Here is a 22,474-nt window from a genome sequence, read left to right as displayed (position 1 = left end):
TTTCTAACGTCGTCTTTCTTAGTGTTGTGTCTTGCTTTCGAAGCCATTATCTCACAGAACATTTCACAATAGTAGACCGACTAATATACTGATAAGTTGATATCTTTTGGGCTCGAAAAAGGAAGTTTTATAAAGAAACTGTGGGAGCGTGAGCGAGACGCAGCTACTCCACACGCATGCCAACCGGAAGCCTCTTCCATTCATTTTTAGACATTAAAAACAGCTTTTTATGCTGCATGATGTTGCAAGCTGATACTTTCTTATTACGTTATTCTACTTTGTCTGTATAATCATGCAAAGACTTCTCTGTAGAGCAAGTAGTTTGACATTTATTATTCCTAGTCATTTCTCTCAGGGAGCTGAATCGGAAGTTTTAAAACAATCACAAAAAGGAGCACACTTCGCATCGAAGAATAAGATCAGTAATGTCAAAAAAAGAGAAGTGTTGAGTTTACATCACTCCAGTATGACAGTGAACATATCATACCTACTGTACACACAGTTTTGTCTAAACAGCTTACAAAAGTTGATTTTCATCATAGGTGACCTAAATGTCTAAAAATCAATGGAAGTGAATGAGACCGGAAGTGTCCTGCAAAAATATTTCAATAGCTGCGCCCGATCGTACATGAAGTATAAGGGCAATATCCTGAGAAGATATTTTGAGATGGTTTCCACTCACTTTGAAAACCATGTGCAGGAGTAGTTGCAGTCCGCTTTTGCCTGGATATTTGCCAGCCAGTGTTGAAGGGGAGAGGTTGAACAGGTTAGCCCCAGTCTCTGTGCAAAGGGCATGGACGAGCATCTTCTTCCCAACACCTTGCGGCCCGGTGAGCAGCAGGGCTCGGATCAGGGGCCCTCTTTCATGGACACACTGAGAACCTATGAAGATGAACAACAGCCAGTGTTCAATCTAAAGACTCTGATACACTTCAACTAAAGACAGAGAAACAACTAATGTGATATGCAAATTCAAGTCAAAACTAAATTAGTTTCAACAGTTTATGTGTGATGATCACATACAGTATGCGTGCACTTAAGCTCCACCTTAAAATATTAATATATTCATTTAAACAGTGCTGCATGGCTGGCTGTAGTTCAATTATCAGTCCCTAATAACAATGCTTTCTAAAATCTTCATAATTCATTTATAGTCTTCTATGTTCAGTGTTTTCACTGTTGATCTTGACCTCTTTTGCCATCCTACACTTATCTTCATTAATCATCCGGACATTATACTGCAGTATATCAGATAACCATCTGCTTACATTAGTGGAACAAGAGTAACCGTTTAAGAGTCATCTCAAGAGTATTGCCAGATAATTTGTTTTAATATAATATTGTTGTAACAAAGAAGGAAAATCCCCTTTGACTCCAGCTGTTTAAACTCCAATGCTGTCCACCTAATCATTCACTTATATCTAAAGACAGGGAGGAACTGCCCTGCAAACTCTATACTCATTTGATTAGGAAGTCAGATGTGAGCAAAGGTTGATTGCTTTCACTGCCGGTGCTCAGTAATAGAAGAACAATAGTTAAATGGCTCTCTGGGGCAAAGACACAGGTGGTGCAAGATCCTTCTCATGAATGGTGTGGTAAAAGGTCTCCAGATTTGGCTGGCTGGTATAATGGTGAGACCACACAGGCACAAACAGAAGCATACACTAACATACAGCTACCAGTGCACACACAAACATCCGACCACACACACACATTTGAACAAACAAACATCCACCCAGACGGAAGGCTCGCATATAACAGGTGGTACACAATATCACGTCTATGTTCTCAACGAGTCTCTAAAGTGCTATAAAAATACCCACCTTTTTTTCCACATTAGAGCAGACAAGGCTATTTGTGAATTTAACACATCTTATTAACGTCCACTTATTTCTAGCTGTATAAAACAGTATACAATTTTGCTCCTTGATATTGCAAACTGGTATAATTGTATTAAACCTCAATTTAAACATAAACCATAATTTAAAGCAATAATCTGCTGGACATGTACATTTTTGGCAAAATTATCTATATTTTTTGTTTATGTCACAAGTTATTGGAGTATTAAGTAAAGATAATGCTTCATAAAGAAATTTAGTAAGCTTCTTTTTGTAAATACACTCACCGGCCACTTTATTAGGTACAACTTACTAGTACCGAGTTGGACCGCCTTTTGCCTTCAGAACTGCCTTAATCCTTCGTGGCATAGATTTAACAAGGTACTGGAAATATTCCTGATATTCCAGAGACTTTGGTCCATATTTAAATGAGAGAATCACACATTTGCTGCAGATTTGTCAGCTGCATATCCATGATGTGAATCTAACGTTCCACCACATCTCAAAGGTGCTCTATTGGATTGGGATCGGTGACCTAGGAGGCCATTTGAGTACAGTGAACTCATTGTTATGTTCAAGAAACCAGTCTGAGATGATACATGCTTTATGGCATGGCGTGCTATCCTGCTGGAAGTAGCCATCAGAAGATGGGTACACTGTGGTCATAAAGAGATAGACATGATCTTCAACAATACTCAAGTACTGTAGGCTGTGACATTGGCACGACGCTCAATTGGTACTAATGGGCCCAAAGTGTGCCAAGAAAATATCCCCCACACCATTACACCAGTTTCCTCAGTTTTTTGTTCTTAGCTGACAGTAGTTTCACCTAGTGTGGTATTCTGCTGCTGTAGCTCATCCGCCTCAAGGTTCGACATATTGTGCTTTCAGAGATGCTCTTCTGCATACCTCGGTTGTAATGAGTGGTTATTTGAGTTATGCTGTAGTCACAGAAGAGTTTGTGTGTGCAAAATTCTGTTGTACAGTGCTGCAAAACGGACAGGGATTAAGCAAGATGATTAAACATTAAAAAAGCGAGCAATTTGTCCATGTTTAAAATTACTCTCTAGAGAAGTCATGTTTTGATCTTCGATTGCTCTTACACAATCATGTGATGCGATTTTGCAGGTCAGAGTTCACCAAGCTTGAACTTTCCAACGCAGCAAACTGCGAAACTTGCCGCTTATCTGTTGCCTTTCTATCTGGTCAAAGCAGTCTGGCTGTTCTCCTCTGACCTCTGGCATCAACAAGGCATTTGCACTCACTGAACTGCCGCTCTCTGGATATATTCTCTGTCCCGGACTGTTTCTCTGTAAACCCTAGAAGTTGTGCGTGAAAATACCAGTAGATCAGCAGTTTCTGAAATACTTAGACCAGCCCGTCTGGCACCAACAACCATGCCATGTTCAAAGTCACTTAAATCACCTTTCTTTCCTTTTCTGATGCTTGTTATGAACTGCACGTCCTGACCATTTCTGTGTAACGGAGTCCAGCTAGTAAGTGCTGTGCAGGTAAACATCACTCCTCTGACCTCCATAGGTGCTCTAGTGACAGACCATAGGGGCCATGGTCTTTAGCCTCCTTGTTAGAGCAACCGTCTCCCATGCGAAAGGTCGCCGATTTGATCCCAGCTCAGAGCAGGTTGAGTGGTGTTGGACCGGCAGGATTACATCTGCCGGACTAAATGCCCTGAGTTGCTGCAATGTGATTGGCTGATTAGAAATTTGCATCAATGAGCAGTTGAACAGGTGTACTGTACCTAATAAAGTGGAGGGTGAGTGTATATCAATGATTTTTGATCAGATTGTAAAGCTTATTTTGGACAGCAGACTCATTTTCTCAGTATTTAGATTTTTAAAAAGCCTCAGATTCTGAGTTTTCAAAGACTGTAGTTGTGTCTCTGTCATTGTCATACCCTAATGAACCATCAGTTTTGCAGCATTGATGTGATATACTGTATTGACTTTAATAAGAAAATATGATTAATATTATACAAATATAATGGAAAATATTATATATATATATTTATAGACAAAATGATTTTAGATTTGCAATGTCATATACAGAAATAAGTATACTGAAAAATAAGGTGGAGAGTGGAGGTTTCATTCTGATCTTTTAATTTAAATTTTTATTCGCTGAAAATCTTGGCATCCATTCATGTAACTACATTCTTAAAATACAAACAAACAAACAGCTGCTCTTTTAATAAATAATTTTATAAAGTTCAATGAAAGTTTGCATCCCAAATGTTATTCTGCCTGTCTCTGATTATATATTAAAGTATATGCTTTTTATATTGCTTGCATGTAGTATGAATATAATCACATATGTCATATTGTTGCTATCTTGTGATGTGAGAATCAACTGTGTCACTTCTCGTCATATGGTCATGTCCCCAACCATCGTATGCAGATTTCAGAATCTCATCAGAAGTAAACTGTAGAGAGTAATACTGGGAACTTGGACATACCATCTTTTATATACTGTTTTCTACCATATATATATATATATATATATATATATATATATATATATATATATATATATATATATATATATATATGTATATGTGTGTGTGTGTGTGTGTGTGTATATATATATATATATATATATATTGTAGCGAGGCAGAGGGAAAACACAAACACCGTAGATAATGTTACAAACAATGCCCCGGAGGGTGCCTTTATTTACAAGTGATATTGGGGTGAATGAGTGCTCTTCTTAATGGTGCGTGCTCAAGTGCTCCGGGGAGATGGTGAAGGCTGGTGAGAAGTAGAGTGTTGGATCGGTCACGAGCTGGATTCGGCTGTGGGAGAGACAGAGAGAGACAAGCGTTAGCGCAGGGAGTCATGTCAAAAATGAAGCTCACTTCCTCCTGCGTGGGGCTGGCTTATATCTCTCCCTGGCTGATGAGGTCCAGCTGTGAGCGATCCGAGGTTGATGGGAGATCCAGCTGGTGTGGATTTGTGCCCAGGGCGACGTGGTATTACATGGCTCGCTACATTCCCCCCCCCTTAGCGTCGTCCTGGTCCTCGGTGTCCTGCGAAGGAAGAGTAGTGTATTGAGAGGGGGGGTAGAATGTTTCGACAGACCTGTCCATCCTGACCAGAGCCGTGAGAGTCCGTCTGCGTTTCCGTGGGAGGCCCCGGCTCGATGTTGAACGTCGAAGTTGAAATCCTGGAGCGACAGGAACCACCTGGTGACCCGAGCGTTGTTGTTCTTCGCTGTAGCCATCCATTGTAGTGGGGCGTGGTCGGTCACCAGAGTGAATTTCCTGCCAAGGAGATAGTACCTTAGCTCCAGGATTGCCCACTTGATCGCCAGGGCCTCCTTCTCCACCGTTGCGTAGCGGGTCTCTGCGGGGGTCAGCTTCCGACTCACGTACATTATAGGATGTTCTTCATCGCCGTGGACCTGGGAGAGGACCGCGCCCAGGCCCGAGTCGGAAGCATCCGTCTGTAGAATGAAGGGGCAGCCGAAGTCAGGTGCGTGCAGTACCGGTGAGGACGTGAGGGACTTCTTTAGGGCCCGGAACGCATCGTCGGCTTCCTTGGTCCATCTTATCCTCTCCGGCTGCCCCTTTCTGGTCAGGTCTGTCAAAGGGCTGGCTATGGATGAGAAGTTAGGTATGAAACATCTATAGTAGCCCGCTAACCCCAGAAATGCACGTACCTGGGTCTTTGTGGTGGGTTGTGGAGTTTCCTGTAGTGCCTTGACCTTGTTTTGCTGTGGCTGTATGAGACCTCGTCCAATGTGGAAGCCGAGGTATCTGGCTTCGGCTAGACCCAGGTGGCATTTCTTGGGATTAGCTGTGAGCCCAGCCCGTCGAAGATCTAAGAGCACCCTCCGTAACCGGGATAGGTGTTCTTCCCATGACTCTGAGTGGACGATGAGGTCGTCCAGGTAGGCTGCTGCATATGGCTGGTGGGGCCTCAGCAGGATGTCCATCATTCTTTGGAATGTGGCTGGGGCCCCGTGGAGCCCGAAGGGAAGAACCCGGTATTGCCAGTGCCCACCGGGTGTGGAGAAGGCGGTTTTCTCCTTGGCGTCTTCACTGAGTGGTAACTGCCAGTAGCCTTTGGTGAGGTCGATGGTGGAGATAAATCGGGCTCCACCCAGCCTATCCAGCAGCTCGTCCACCCGAGGCATGGGGTATCCGTCGAACTTGGAGATCTCGTTGAGTTTCCTGAAGTCGTTGCAGAAACGGAGGGTGCCATCGGGTTTGGGGACCATCACTATTGGGCTGGACCACGGGCTACGGGATGGTTCGATGATGCCTAACCTTCTCATCTTCTGGATTTCCTCGTCGATAGCCAGCCTGCGAGCCTCTGGAACTCGATAAGGCCTTTGCCGGACGATGGTGCCAGGAGGGGTGATAATGTTGTGTTGGATGATGGAGGTTCGGCCCGGTTTCTCCGAGAACACATCCTTGAACTGACCAACCAAGGCTTGCAGCTCCGCCTTCTGGTTTGGTGAGAGTTGCTCACCAATGTGGACAACGGGAAGAGTTTCTTCAGCGAAGGCAACGAGATGACCTGGAGCTGCAACCCACTTCTTCATGAGATTAACGTGGTAAAGTTGTTCTTCCCGTCTTCGTCCCGGCTGACGGACTCGATAATTTACCGGCCCTACCCTTTCTACCACGGTGTATGGTCCCTTCCAGGATGCGAGGAACTTCGACGTTGTGGTAGGTATGAGTATCATCACCTTGTCCCCTGGGTGGAACTCTCTGGGTTGGGCGGGCCGGTTATACAATCTCTGCTGGGCGCGCTGGGCTTCGGTCAGGTGTTGCTTGACGATGGGCATGATTTTGTCGATGCGTTCTCTCATGTCCCGTACGTGTTCAATCACCGACCGCTGGGGGGCTGGCTCCTGCTCCCAGGCTTGACGAGCCACATCCAATAGGCCCCTGGGTTGGCGGCCAAACAGCAGTTCGAAGGGGGTAAATCCTGTGGAGGCCTGGGGGACTTCCCTGATACCGAATAACACGTACGGGATCATGAGGTCCCAGTCGCGCCCGTCCTCTGCCACCACCCGTCGGAGCATCTGCTTCAGAGTCTTGTTAAAGCGCTCGACAAGGCCGTCCGTCTGTGGATGATATACAGAGGTTTTTAGCTGTTTTACCTTGAGTAGGTGACAGAGGTCTGCCATCAACCGGGACATGAAGGGGGTGCCCTGGTCGGTCAGTATCTCCGTTGGGATTCCCACTCGACTGCATAGCAGAAACAGCTCCTTCGCGATGGCCGATGACGTGGCTTTCCTCAGGGGAATCGCTTCAGGGTATCTGGTGGCATAATCGAGGATAACAAGGATGTGCTCATGTCCCCGGGCCGACTTCGGCAAAGGCCCTACCAAGTCCATACCAATTCGGGTGAAGGGCACATCGATGATGGGTAGTGGTATTAGAGGGCTGGGGGGTGGTCGTTGGGGAGACGTTCTCTGGCAGATGTCACATGCCTGGCAATACCTCTTTACTTCCCCGTCTAGCCCCGGCCAATGGAAACGATCGCGGATCCTTTTCACCGTGTTGGCCGCTCCCAGATGTCCAGCCATCGGGTGGGTATGTGCCAGTTCCAAGACCGTCTCCCTCTTGGTCCTCGGAACGACCAGTAGTGTCTTCTTTTCCCCCCGCCTCTCTGCGACACAGTACAGCAGACCATTTTCCACAATGAAATGTGGGAGGGGGTGAGGGCTGGGAATTCGCTCATTACCGTCGATGATCCGTACTTGTGGCCAACAGTGTTTGAGCGTTTCATCTTCCCTCTGTGCTCTGCCAAAATCACCTCCTGCGGTTATCTGCTGAAATAGATCAAAGTATAAATTAGCAGATATTGATGACTCACCCCCTCTGTCGCTCTCGGTGGTCATCAGCGCTGGTTTGCGGTCCCGATGAGCCCGTGACTTGTTCTTCTTCTTGGAACGAGCCGATAGAGCGTGGTGGTGAGTGAGGAGTTCGTCGAACCCCGGCCAGTCTCTGCCCAGTAGGAGGGGCACAGGAAGATCTGGGACGACCCCGACTTCAATGCGCCAGCTGCCTGGTTTCGCCGCGATGGTCACTCTTCGGGCGGGTACGTGGCGGGTATCACCGTGTACACACGTGATTGGAATAAGGCTTTTACTTTCTTGGCGGTACTTCAAAGTCTTCGGGTGAACCAGAGTGATGGCGCTTCCTGTGTCTAAGGTGGCCGTTTGTGTTTTTCCCTCTAGTTGGACTTTATGGGTGGGAGCTTCGGGAGGGATATTGCGGTGAACCGCGCACCCTGCTGTCCAGGCCGGGGTCGAGTGCGTCGTCGGCTCGGTGGGCATCGGCTCGTCCATCGGGCTGGGGACCGCTGGTCTGCCGCCTGGTCGCGCTGTGCCCTCCACCGGTCGCCAAGGCGCACTTACCCTCCGGGGTGGCAGAGCCGCTCTCTCCCCATTATCTCTGGCGATGTGAGCTTCAGCCAGCTCGATCGCTTCCACCAAGGTGGCCAGTGACTCAGGATTTCGCATGCTGGTGAGTGTTCGCAAACGTCGGGGTAACGCACGCATCATCTTCTCGATGATCACCTTCTCAGCGACCTGGACCGCCGAGGGATCTCCTCCCAATAACCATAGCCTTCCCAGGCGAGAAAGTTGAGCTGCTTGCGCTCTCACTGGTTGTTTCTCGTCGTAAGACCACTGGGAAAACTGTTGGGCTGCGCTGATTGTGGATAGCCCCATTCTGGCTAATATTTCCTTTTTTAACGCTTTGTAATCTTCATTTTTAGGTGTCTCTAGTGAAAAATATGCTCGTTGTGCTTCTCCTGTGAGAAACGGAGCCAACATTCTCGCCCAGTTTTCTTTTGGCCAGCCTTCTCTCTCGGCAATAACCTCAAAGGTATGTAAATAAGCGTCAATATCATCCAGGTCGCTGAGTTTAGTGAGATGATGATGCGCACTCACTTCGGGAGTCGGATGGTGTCTGGCCGCCTGGCGGAGCTGCTGTTCCAGTCGATCCTGTCTGGCTGTAAGCTGCTCAGAGATGGAATTCTGTTTCCTGGAGATCTCCGCTAGGTGGAGCAGTACCTTTTCCACCGACATGGCGACGGGATGTTGACAGCCGAGTAAGAGGAAGCGTGGGAGAGAGAGAGAGCGGATGCCTGTCTGTAACAAACACAGAGAAAAATTCAGCGGTTATTTTCTACTTAATGGTGAGTGTTTCTTCTGAATTTTTCCCTCTGCAATGCCCGCATTCTCCACCAGTTGTAGCGAGGCAGAGGGAAAACACAAACACCGTAGATAATGTTACAAACAATGCCCCGGAGGGTGCCTTTATTTACAAGTGATATTGGGGTGAATGAGTGCTCTTCTTAATGGTGCGTGCTCAAGTGCTCCGGGGAGATGGTGAAGGCTGGTGAGAAGTAGAGTGTTGGATCGGTCACGAGCTGGATTCGGCTGTGGGAGAGACAGAGAGAGACAAGCGTTAGCGCAGGGAGTCATGTCAAAAATGAAGCTCACTTCCTCCTGCGTGGGGCTGGCTTATATCTCTCCCTGGCTGATGAGGTCCAGCTGTGAGCGATCCGAGGTTGATGGGAGATCCAGCTGGTGTGGATTTGTGCCCAGGGCGACGTGGTATTACATGGCTCGCTACAATATATATATATATATATATATATATATATATATATATATATATATTGTAGCGAGGCAGAGGGAAGACAGCGACACAACAGGATGAGTTTACAGACAAGTCCCCGGAGGGTGCTTTATTTACAAAGTGAAGGTGTTGTAAAAGGTGCTCTTCTTTAGGGTGAGGTGCTCTGGTGCTCCGGGAAGTAGGTGAAGGACAGTGAGTAGTCGGGTGAAGGATCGTCACGAGCTGGAGTCCGCTATGGAGAGACAGAGAGACAAGCATTAGCACAGGGAGTCATAGAAGGAATGAAGCTCATCCTCTCCTGGCGTAGGTTGGGCTTATATGTCTCTCCGCTTGATGCCGTCCAGCTGTGAGCGATCCTGGCTTGATGATGGTCCAGCTGGGTGAAATTAGCGACCAGGGCGACGTGGCATGTAATCGCTCGCTACATTCCCCCCCCCTTAGCGTCGTCCTGGTCCTGGGTGTCTTGCGGAGAAAAGGTAGAGTATTGAGAGGGGGGGTAGAATGATTTGACAGACCTGCCCATCCTGACCATAGCCTTGAGAGCCCATCTGCGTTTCCGTGGGAGGCCCCGGCTCGATGTTGCACTGTGAAGTTATAATCCTGGAGCGACAGGAACCATCTGGCGACTCGAGCGTTGTTATTTTTCGCTGTTGACATCCATTGAAGTGGAGCGTGGTCGGTCACCAGGGTGAATCTTCTGCCAAGGAGATAATACCTGAGCTCCAGGATTGCCCACTTGATCGCCAGGGCCTCTTTCTCTACCGTGGCGTACCGGGTCTCTGCAGGGGTAAGCTTCCGACTCACATGATGGGATGTTCTTCATCGCCGTGGACCTGGGAGAGGACCGCGCCCAGGCCCGAGTCGGAAGCGTCTGTCTGAAGAATGAAGGGGCAGCCAAAGTCAGGTGCGTGCAGTACCGGTGAGGATGTCAGTGCCGTCTTCAGGGCTTGGAACGCGCCATCTGCTTCTCTGTTCCATTTTATCCTCTCTGGCTGCCCCTTTCTGGTCAGGTCTGTCAAAGGGCTGGCTATGGATGAGAAATTGGGAATGAAACATCTATAGTAGCCCGCTAACCCCAGAAATGCACGTACCTGGGTCTTTGTGGTGGGTTGTGGAGTTTCTTGTAGTGCTCTGATCTTGTTCTGTTGTGGCTGTATGAGACCTCTACCGATGTGGAAACCGAGGTATTTGGCTTCTGCTAGACCCAGGTGGCATTTCTTGGGATTAGCTGTGAGCCCAGCCCTACAAAGATCAAGGAGCATCCTCCGTAACCGGGATAGATGTTCTTCCCATGACTCGGAGTGGACGATAAGGTCGTCGAGGTATGCTGCTGCATACGGCTGGTGGGGTCTCAGCAGGATATCCATCATTCGCTGGAATGTTGCTGGAGCCCCGTGAAGCCCGAAGGGAAGAACCCGGTATTGCCAGTGCCCACCGGGAGTGGAGAAGGCGGTTTTCTCCTTGGCGCTTTCACTTAGTGGTAATTGCCAGTAGCCTTTGGTGAGGTCGATCGTGGATATGAATCGGGCTCCACCCAGCCGATCCAGCAGCTCGTCCATCCGAGGCATGGGGTACCCGTCGAATTTGGAGATTTCATTCAGCTTCCTGAAGTCATTGCAGAAACGGAGGGTGCCGTCGGGTTTGGGGACCATCACTATGGGGCTGGACCACGGGCTACGAGATGGTTCGATGATTCCCAATTTCCTCATCTTTTGGATCTCCTCGTTGATAGCCAGCCGGCGAGCTTCTGGTACTCGATAAGGCCTCTGCCGGACGATGGTGCCAGGTGGGGTGATGATGTCGTGCTGGAAGATGGTGGTTCGGCCCGGTTTCTCTGAGAACACATCCCTGAACTGACCGACCAAGGCTTGCAGCTCCACCTTCTGATTCGGTGAGAGTTGCTCACCTATATGGACAACGGGAGAAGTTTCTTCTGAGAAGGCAACTAGATGACCTGGAGCTGCAACCCATTTCTTCATCAAGTTGATGTGGTAAAGTTGTTCTTCTCTTCTTCGTCCCGGCTGACGGACTCGATAGTTTACCGGCCCTACCCTTTCTACCACTGTATATGGCCCCTTCCAAGAGGCCAAAAACTTCGAGGTGGTGGTAGGTATCAGGATCATTACTTTGTCCCCTGGGTGGAACTCTCTGGGTTGGGCGGGCCGGTTATATAATCTCTGTTGGGCGCGCTGGGCTTCGGTCAGATGTTGTTTGACGATGGGCATGACTTTTTCTATTCGTCCTCTCATGTCCCGTACGTGCTCAATCACTGACCATTGTGGGGCTGGCTCTTGCTCCCAAGCTTGACGAGCCATGTCCAATAGCCCTCGTGGTTGGCGGCCGAACAGCAATTCAAAGGGTGTGAAGCCTGTAGATCCTTGGGGAACTTCTCTAATCCCGAAAAGCACGTACGGGATCATGAGGTCCCAGTCGCGCCCATCCTCTGCCACCACCCTGCGGAGCATCTGCTTCAGCGTCTTATTGAAGCGCTCCACCAAGCCATCAGTCTGCGGATGATAAACAGAAGTTTTTATTTGCTTTACCTTTAGGAGGCGGCAGAGGTCTGCCATCAGCCGGGACATGAATGGGGTGCCCTGGTCGGTCAGTATCTCTGCTGGTATTCCTACTCGGCTGCACAATAAAAACAGCTCCTTAGCGATTGCCGATGACGTGGCTTTTCTCAGAGGTATCGCTTCTGGATATCTGGTGGCGTAGTCGAGGATGACAAGGATGTGTTCATGTCCCCGGGCCGACTTCGGCAAAGGCCCTATCAAGTCCATGCCAATGCGGTTGAAGGGCACCTCAATGATGGGTAATGGTATCAGAGGGCTGGGGGGTGGTCGCCTGACAATACCTCTTGACTTCTCCATCCAACCCGGGCCAGTGGAAACGATCTCTGATCCTTTTGATCGTGTTGGCTGCTCCTAGATGTCCTGCCATCGGGTGAGTATGTGCCAGTTCCAGAACCGTCTCCCTTTTGGTCCTCGGGACGACCAATAGCGTCTTCGTTTCCCCCCGCCTCTCTGCGACACAGTACAGCAGACCATTTTGTACAATAAAATGTGGGAGGGGGTGAGGGCTGGGAAACCGTTCGTTACCGTCTATGATCCGGACTTGTGGCCAGCAGTGCTTCAACGTTTCGTCTTTACGCTGTGCTCTTCCGAAGTCGCCACCTGCTGTAATCTGTTGGAAAAGATCATAGTACAGGTTAGCCGATGATGACTCACCCCCTCTGTCGCTCTCGGTGGCCATCAGCGCTGGTTGGCGGTCCCGTTGAGCCCGTCCCTTGCTGTTCTTCTTCGAACGAGCCGATCGTGCCTGATGGTGGGTGAGGAGATCATCGAACCCCGGCCAATCTCTGCCCAGAAGAAGGGGTACTGGAAGATCTGGAACCACTCCTACTTCGATGCACCAGCTTCCCGACTTCGTCGCTATGGTGACTTTTTGGGAGGGTACGTGGCGGGTATCACCGTGTACGCATGTAATCGGGATTCGGCTTTTTCCTTCTTGATGAAATTTTAATGTTTTTGGATGAACCAGGGTTATTGCACTTCCTGTATCCAATGTGGCCGTTTGTGTTTTCCCGTCTAGGCATACTTTACGGGTGGGAGCTTCGGGAGGGACGTTGCGATGTACCACGCACCCTGCCGTCCAGGCCGGGGTCGAGTGTGATGTAGGCTCTGTGGGCATCGGCTCGTCGACTGGGCTTGGGACCGCCGGTCTGCTGCCTGGTCTTTTCTTGTGCCCTCCACCGGTCGCCATGGCGCATTTACCCTCCGGGGTGGCAGAGCCGCTCTCTCCCCAGTCTCCCGGGCCACGTGAGCTTCTGCCAGCTCCACCGCCTCCACCAAAGCGGCCAGCGAGTCGGGGTTCCTCATGCTGGTAAGTGTGCGGAGCCGTCTGGGTAGCGCCCTCATCATCTTTTCGATGACCACTTTCTCAGCGACCTGGACTGCGGTTGGGTCTCCTCCCAGCAACCATAATCTTCCCAATCTGGATAAGTTGGCTGCTTGGGTCCGAACCGGCTGTTTGTCATCATATGACCACTGAGAAAATTGTTGCTGCGCTTATGTTGGAGAGTCCCATTCTGGCGAGTATCTCCTTTTTCAATGCTTTATAGTCGTCATTTTTCAGTGTCTCTAATGCGAAATAAGCTCTTTGAGCTTCTCCAGTCAGGAATGGTGCTAACATCCTCGCCCAACTTTCCTTCGGCCATCTCTCTCTTTCCGCGATTACCTCAAAGGTGTGCAGGTAAGCATCAATATCGTCCAGGTCGCTGAGTTTTGTGATAAATCTATGGGCGCTCACCTCAGAAAACTGGCTGGAACCGGCCGCTTGGCGGAGCTGTTGTTCCATACGGTCTTGTCTGGCGGTGAGTTGTTCAGTTATCACTTGTTGTCTTCTTGAGATTTCCGCTAGATGGCGTACTACCTCTTCGATCGACATGACTCAGGAGGGGATGACAGCCGAGTAAGAGAGCGTGAGTGAGAGAGAGAGAGCGGATGCCTGTCTGTAAACAGAAGAAAAACAGGAAAAATTCAGTGGTTACTTCTTCTTACTGGTAAGTGCTGAATTTTTTTCCCTCTGAAAAAGCGCGCATTCTCCACCAGTTGTAGCGAGGCAGAGGGAAGACAGCGACACAACAGGATGAGTTTACAGACAAGTCCCCGGAGGGTGCTTTATTTACAAAGTGAAGGTGTTGTAAAAGGTGCTCTTCTTTAGGGTGAGGTGCTCTGGTGCTCCGGGAAGTAGGTGAAGGACAGTGAGTAGTCGGGTGAAGGATTGTCACGAGCTGGAGTCCGCTATGGAGAGACAGAGAGACAAGCATTAGCACAGGGAGTCATAGAAGGAATGAAGCTCATCCTCTCCTGGCGTAGGTTGGGCTTATATGTCTCTCCGCTTGATGCCGTCCAGCTGTGAGCGATCCTGGCTTGATGATGGTCCAGCTGGGTGAAATTAGCGACCAGGGCGACGTGGCATGTAATCGCTCGCTACAATATATATATATATATATATATATATATATATATATATATATATATATATATAATTCATTCATTCATTTTCTTGTCGCAACCCATCTCTGGGAAACATCCACACACTCATACACACTCATAGGAAACCCACGGGAACACAGGGAGAACATGCAAAGTTCACACAGAAACAACAACTGAGCCGAGGCTCAAACCAATGACCCAGCGACCTTCTTGCTGTGAGGCGACAGCACTACCTACCTATATATATATATGCAGAATTATAAAAGCATATACATAATGTAGTATAGTTTGAAATTTCAGATGCAGACAATGATTAGTTCACAAAGTGGAATAGATCAGATTTCGAGTTCAAAACTTTTTTTTTTTTTTTGCTCATTGGATGGGAAATTAATAATAACACATTTTTTTTATTTATCAAACAAAGTCATAGTTAACATCAGAACAAATATTACGATGGTTTTATTACAGTGTACAGGATGTATAAGCTATTCTTAACATACTTTCACTGTGCTTATCCTTTGAATCTTGAAATTCACAATTCAGACATTGTATTATTGATAAAGCAGTGTGTAATATAGTTCGTTGTTGTGTGGGAAGAAGAAGACAGGGTCGGCGATATCAGGTAAGCAATATATTTTATTTTGCTTTTCCACAGCACTAGCAAACTGTGTGCGTGGGTGTGTATGTGTGTGTGTGCTCTCTCCTCTCCCGACTGCTCCTCCCGTTCTCCTTAAGAAGGGAGTCTCTCCGGCCCAATCACTAGAAAGACAGGTGTTATTTATCATTTCTGATTGACCCGCTGATTAGCCGCCGGGCTCCTAGCATGCTCTCCCCCCTGATTGGGTGTTCGATCACGCTTACCTCTCCACATACCCCCACCGCCCGCCTCAGGCCGGGGAGCCGTCCGGCCTGCAGCCCTCCCCCCCCCGCCCTCGAGAGGAAGTCGGCTACAGCCATTTGTACGCCCGGCCTGTGGATCACCTTGAACTTAAAAGGTTGTAAAGCTAGATACCAACGGGTGATCCGCGCATTGGTATCCTTCATGCGGTGAAGCCACTGGAGAGGAGCGTGATCTGAACAGAGGACGAATTCCCTACCCAGGAGGTAATAGCGGAGAGTGAGAACGGCCCACCTGATCGCCAGGCACTCCTTTTCTATGGTGCTGTACTTAGCCTCACTCTTGCTGAGTTTGCGGCTAATGTACAGCACCGGCCGTTCCACTCCCGCCACCTCCTGCGAGAGAACCGCCCCCAGTCCCCGATCGGATGCGTCCGTCTGTAAAACAAAGGGGAGAGCAAAGTCAGGAGCGTGCAATAGCGGCCCCCCACAAAGTATAGATTTTACCTTTGAGAAGGCCTGTTGGCACTGCTCCGACCATTGGACGGTATCCGGTCCCTCCTTTTTAGTGAGATCAGTCAATGAGCTGACAAGGGCCGAATAATTAGGGACAAAACGCCTATAATATCCTGCCAGCCCCAAAAACTGTCTCACCTCCTTTTTGGTCTTAGGTCTCGGACAGGTTGCAATGGCTGCAGTCTTATCAATTTGGGGCTGCACCTGCCCGTGACCTAAGTGGAAGCCCAGATACCTTACCTCCACTCGCCCAATTGCGCACTTCCGTGGGTTGGCCGTGAGCCCGGCCCGTCTCAGCGCCGACAATACCGCCCTCAAATGTTGCATATGCCGCTGCCAGTCATTACTGTAAATGATGATATCATCTAGATAAGCAGCGGCATATGCTGTGTGAGGGCCGAGTATTTTGTCCATCAGGCGCTGAAACGTCGCCGGTGCCCCGAACAGCCCGAACGGAAGCGTCACAAATTGGTGCAATCCAAACGGCGTAGTGAAGGCTGTTTTTTCGCGGGATATTGGAGATAAGGGGATCTGCCAATAGCCCTTCGTTAAATCCAATGTCGAGTAATATCGAGCAGCACCTAACCGGTCGAGCAACTCGTCAATACGCGGCATTGGATAAGCGTCAAATTTTGACACAGCATTCACCTTGCGATAATCCACACAGAACCGGACCGAGCCGTCCGTCTTAGGCACCAAGACAATCGGGCTGGCCCAGTCGCTGTGGGATTCTTCCACTACTCCCATTTTCAACATATTACTCCATTCTTCCTGAATCACTTTTTTCTTGTGTTCAGGTAGGCGATACGGCCGGGTCCTAACGACCACGCCCGGTTCGGTCTCGATATGGTGCTGAATCAGGTTAGTACGACCGGGCAGGGACGAAAACACGTCAGAGTATTCACGTTGGAGGTGCCGGATGTCGAGGAGCTGGCTCGCTGAGAGATGATCGCCCCCGGTGACCAGAGCGCTCGGCCGTTCACGGCCGGAGCTCTCTGGCCCCAGGTCATCCTCGTTAGTAACAAGCGTAGCCAGCGCCACGTCCTCCGGCTCCCTCCACTGCTTAAGCAGATTAATATGATAAATCTGACGCGAGTCAGCCCTGTCCGAACGAACCACCTCGTAATCGAGATCACTGACTCGTCGTGTGACCACAAACGGCCCTTGCCACTTGGCGAGTAATTTAGAGCTGGAAGTGGGTAGCAGTACAAGTACTTTATCTCCCTGTGAAAATTTACGGAGTTTAGTGCCCTTATCATATCGCCGGCGTTGGTCATCCTGAGCCTTAAGCAAATTCTCTGTAGAGAGCCGCCCCAGTGTGTGGAGTTTTGCTCTAAGGTCCAGGATATATTGAATTTCATTTTTACTTTTAGAAGGCTCGTCCTCCCAAGCCTCTCTAACAACATCCAAAACCCCTCTGGGCTGTCTGCCGTAGAGAAGCTCGAAGGGGGAAAACCCCGTGGAGGCTTGGGGAACCTCCCGCACAGCGAATAATAAGGGCTCCAACCACTTATCCCAATTTTTCGCGTCCTCGTGAACGAATTTACGGATCATTGATTTAAGCGTGCGATTAAATCTTTCCACCAGCCCGTCTGTTTGTGGGTGATAGACGCTGGTGCGAATAGATTTAATGCCCAATAATCCGTAAAGCTCGCGCATCGTGCGTGACATGAACGCGGTGCCTTGATCAGTGAGAATCTCCTTGGGGATTCCCACACGGGAGATGAGGCGAAACAGCGCCTCCGCAACGCTCTTTGCTGAGATATTACGGAGCGCGACTGCTTCCGGGTAGCGGGTTGCATAATCCACCAGAACTAATGCAAACCGATGCCCGCGTGCGGATCGCTCTAATGGCCCGATGAGATCCATACCAATTCTCTCGAAGGGGATCTCCATAATTGGTAAAGGGCGCAACGGCGCTTTTGGGGTGGCCGGCGGATTTACCAGCTGACATTCACTGCACGCAGCGCACCATCTGCTGACGTCACCGTGAATGCCCGGCCAAAAGAATCGGGTCATGAGGCGATTTAGTGTGGCCGCCTGACCTAAATGTCCGGCCATAGGATTAGAATGAGCCGCCTGAAAAAGCATTTCCCGGCGGCTCTTTGGTACTAATAACTGGGTTGTATCTTCTTTTGTCTGAGCGTCTTGGGTCACTCGATACACCCTATCATTAATAACCGCAAAATACGGATAGGAGAGGGGTCTATCAGGCTGGAGGATTTTCCCATCAATAACCTGCACTCTTTCGAGTGCATGTTTTAGCGTGTCATCACGCGACTGCTCCAGGGGAAAGTCTTTACACCGGGAAATTCCCAGCCCTTCCCCTGAGTCAGCGCGTGACGTCACCGCCTGGGATTCCCCCAGCTGAGCGACACGTCCCCTATCCGGCGATTTCTTCTTCCAAGAAGCACCCGCACATAAGACTCCCAATAATCTATTAAATCCAGGCCAATTAGTTCCCAGAATTAGCGGGTGTTTGAGGTGCGAGTTAACTGCTACCTCTACTCTATGTTTTTTCCCCCGAAATTGAATGTCTATTGCCGTCAGCGGGTAGTGAATTACATCCCCGTGCACACACCTTACCCTTACCGTGCGGCTCATATCCAATGCCGGGTCTTGAAGCAGGCTTTGGTGGATGGAAGTCTGGTTACACCCCGAATCCACCAAAGCTTGATATGTACCCCCTTTTATACTCACTGGTACCCGGTATAGCCCGTTGCGACCGGGGGCGACGATTGGCGTGGCGGGGACGCGAATCAGCGCACTCGCCTCCTTCACGGAGCAGATTTTTGGTGCGCTATCCTCGTGCCCGCGACGCAAATGCATCGGCCCAGACCTTTCCACTATACCCCCGGGGCCAGCAGGAGCAACCGATTGAACCGGAGAGAATCCTGGCAGTGTCTGGGCAACCGCCAGGGGTCGTTGCTCCACCCCTCTGCCCGAATGAGGCCCCGCCCCTCTTGGGACGTTTGGCAGATCCGCCATTGCGCACCGCCGTCTGGGTGCAGGTGTGGGCGGTCTCCGCAGTCTGGGCCTGGGAACAGGAAGAGAGAGAGAGAGAGGGGGAGAAGAGAGAGAGGTTATTTCGCCAACCCTGGACCTCGCCACCAGGTGATCCTCCGCCAGTCGGATGGCCGTCTCCAGATCATCAGGCCGGTGGCACTGGACCCACTCCGATGTTCGGGAGGGGAGGCGGGTGATGAATTGCTCCAGCACCACGGCATCCACCAGTTGGGCGGTGGTTCGGCCATCCTGTATCAGCCATCTGCGGCAGGCGTCACGGAGCTGCTGGGCGAACGCAAAGGGCCGGCCGCCTTCAGCCAAAACCAGCGATCGGAAGAGCTGACGTTGCTCCTCCGGGTTGCGGCCGGCCCGCTGGAGAATAGCTCGCTTCAGATGAGCGTATTCCAGGAGATTCTGGGCCGGTAGCTGCTGTGCGGCGATCTGGGCTTCGCCCGAGAGCAGCGGGATGACTCGTACCGGCCACTCAGCCCGCGGCCAGCCACACGCCTCAGCCATCTTTTCAAAAAGATCCAGGAACACTTCCGGATCATCCTCCGGCACCATTTTCTGTAAGGTGATGGGAGGGTGGGCGGCAGATGTCGGAGCGGGCCGGATCCCCTGGGACAGCAGACTCCGGATTTGCTCGCGGTCCTCCCGCTGGGCCTCCATGAGGACTTGGAAATGTTGTTCCTGGATGTTCTTCAGTTCCACCAGCGTCTCATGTTGTTGTTGGTGGAGGACCGAGAGGGCCTGGATAGCTTCCGCAAATGGCATTCTTGACGGAGTGGTCATTCTGGCAGTGAGGCTCTTCTCCTTCCCCGGATTTCGGCACCACTGTAATATAGTTCGTTGTTGTGTGGGAAGAAGAAGACAGGGTCGGCGATATCAGGTAAGCAATATATTTTATTTTGCTTTTCCACAGCACTAGCAAACTGTGTGCGTGGGTGTGTATGTGTGTGTGTGCTCTCTCCTCTCCCGACTGCTCCTCCCGTTCTCCTTAAGAAGGGAGTCTCTCCGGCCCAATCACTAGAAAGACAGGTGTTATTTATCATTTCTGATTGACCCGCTGATTAGCCGCCGGGCTCCTAGCATGCTCTCCCCCCTGATTGGGTGTTCGATCACGCTTACCTCTCCACACAGTGCCATTGTTCAAAATTCAGAAGAAGAAAATCCATGTGTTTGAATTCTTAATTTTTAATTCTATTTTTTTTCATGACTTGTACATGTAGGTATATTTCCCCCCTTATATTAAAAGCTACAGCATTGTAAGTCATAACTAATCTGGAACCCTTGCCCTTTAAAGACTATGAGCAGCAGGGGGCAATATAAACAGGAAAATATAGAATCTACAGCTGTGTGTTCTACATCCTAGCTGACCTACTGCACATCCTAAATAGTATACATTATTAAAAATAACGCCTCACAGCAAGAAGGTCATTGGTTCGAGCCTCGGCTCTGTCAGTTGGCAATTCTCTGTGGAGTTTGCATGTTCTCCCTGTGCTCACGTGGGTTTCATCCAGGTGAATTGGGTAAGCTAAAATTGTCCGAGCAGTGGAGTAAAGTAACTAATTACAAATACTCAAACTACTGTAATTAAGCAGTTTTTCTCAGGAATTATAATTTACTAAGTCGTTTTAGGAATGAGTACTTTTACTTTCCCTTGGGTACATTTTCTGTACTTTTACTCCTCACTTTCCTTCAACCCGCTGTCACCATTTTATTTTTTCTTGTCTATGGTGATTAGAAGAATCAAACAAACTCCTGATAAAAGACAACGTCCGGCATTCTCCAATTCTCATACTGCTCTCACGACAAAAATGCTTGCTGCATACACACAGCTTTGCTGTATCGGCCCTGACAGCATCACGGGGAAAAACATGCAACAAACCCCGTGGATCATGGAAACAAGCACATACGACACTTCATAAACAGCTAAATACTGGGTGCTGTGGGTCTGTGTCTCACAGCTTGGCACTGGCAGGTCTGTGTCTTGCCTTGGGAAAGCACGCGCAGTCTTAAATAATTAAGAAGCAGGCTCTTCTCATAGGATAAGAAAACTACGCTATGAAAAATAATGAGAAACTGACCTGTCATTATTCCACTTGCAGTTTTGCGCTACGTCGCCGGTTTTGATCTCACCCTAAAAATCATTTTATACCCCGAAGCTGAAATTAGCTGACAAAAGCTCAAAACTATCCAGTTTTTCCCACAATTAAAGCAAACAGGTGCTAACATTGTCTTAACTAATACTCAACACACACAAATCTAAAAAAAAAATACTCAAGGGTTTCATGAACCTTTAAACTGATGTTTTAAATCACTTTATTCACGTTACCTGGTGTGTTTCGAATCACTTTAGTCACGTGACCTAACTGTTTCAAATCATGCTCTGGTGCAGTGTTTCGACACTGTGTCAAAGTTTCACGTCAGCCATCCCTAGTATTTTGTGATTCACATTGTCCCGCTACACATTAATTTATTCTTTTAAAGTGCATTGTTGTATGATCTTTCCTCCAACAATTTATAATGTTGTAATTTTATTTAAGTGACTTTTAATGACATTTTCAATAGTTTTAGATTTTGTCTGTAATGGTGTTGTAAATTATGACAGAAAAAATTGTAAAAACATAGTACTTTTTAAACTATATCACCTAACTTTTAATAAATGCTATTTATATAATATATTGTTTCAAACTACTAAAATGTTAATGAAAGTCATTCTATTAAACTGCAGAGTTGAATTTCCAACATCAAAGTCAACAGAACAGAGATCAAGGTAATACAATTTGAAAAACATTCAAAGCACAAAATGTGAAATTGGTAATTAACACACATTTTATATAGTGTAGCGTAATTTTGGGCTGCTTATAATTGTTTGCAGGCTGCCCTGACCCTCGTCTGTGTATTGCATTACTTGTCTTTTACCCTTAACATTGTTTGTTTACTGCTTTTTAGTGATATATTAAGCATTTGGTTTGATAGGTTACATGAATTCTGTGATCTATGTCCTTGGGAATTAGTGAGGGAATATTAGTGCATTTCACAAAAAACAAATAAATTATGTAATTTTAATATTTATGTAAAGATTATTTTGCCAATAAACAGCAGTTCATATACTTTTTACAAAGTGTATGTGTTTATTGTAAATAATCCAAATGTGTTTTCCAAAATGTTCTAATAATTAGAACGGGTGTGTGGGGTTACTCCCCTGAAAATAAGGGGTGGGATGTGTGGTCTTATTTAAATTCTAAAAGTGATGATTACATTCATGGATAAAAATCTGGGCTACAATCAAGACATTAAGGGAGTTCACAAAGATTTTGTGCTCATGGAGAGAATAAGTCCCTTTAGGGTGGGCTCACTTAATTGGTGATTTATTACTTTGGAGATCTGTTTGAGCATCAAAATCATCGTCAGAATTGTTCTGGACTGTGTGTTTTTTGGTCATGTAATTTCCTTCGGCTATTATTTTGCTGGCAAATTACAAGTAGAAACCAATGGAGATAAAGTCACACTGGTTTATTGACAGATAGAAAATATGCACATCCTAGCCTCAGGGGAACAGGAACACAACAACAATGAATACTGGACCATGAATGGTGGAAGCACTGGGACTTAAATAATAAACACTGATAGTGTTTGGCATATTACTTAAAATA

The 22,474-nt window shown here is 48.4% G+C and overlaps 1 protein-coding gene across 2 annotated transcripts in view; it reads right to left on the bottom strand.

The window, feature by feature from the left end:
* drc11 (dynein regulatory complex subunit 11) overlaps nt 1-22,474 on the bottom strand; it is a 174,938-nt gene that overhangs the window by 64,876 nt on the left and 87,588 nt on the right. For both annotated transcript variants that reach the window (XM_087255608.1, NM_001098731.3), the window contains 1 exon segment: nt 683-882. In XM_087255608.1, the coding sequence (XP_087111734.1) occupies nt 683-882 (200 nt within the window).

This window comes from Danio rerio, chromosome 6 (assembly GCF_052040795.2).
Source record: "Danio rerio strain M-AB ecotype USA chromosome 6, GRCz13ab, whole genome shotgun sequence".
Classification (NCBI taxonomy): domain Eukaryota; kingdom Metazoa; phylum Chordata; class Actinopteri; order Cypriniformes; family Danionidae; genus Danio; species Danio rerio.
This window is presented reverse-complemented; position numbering and strand designations above follow the sequence as displayed.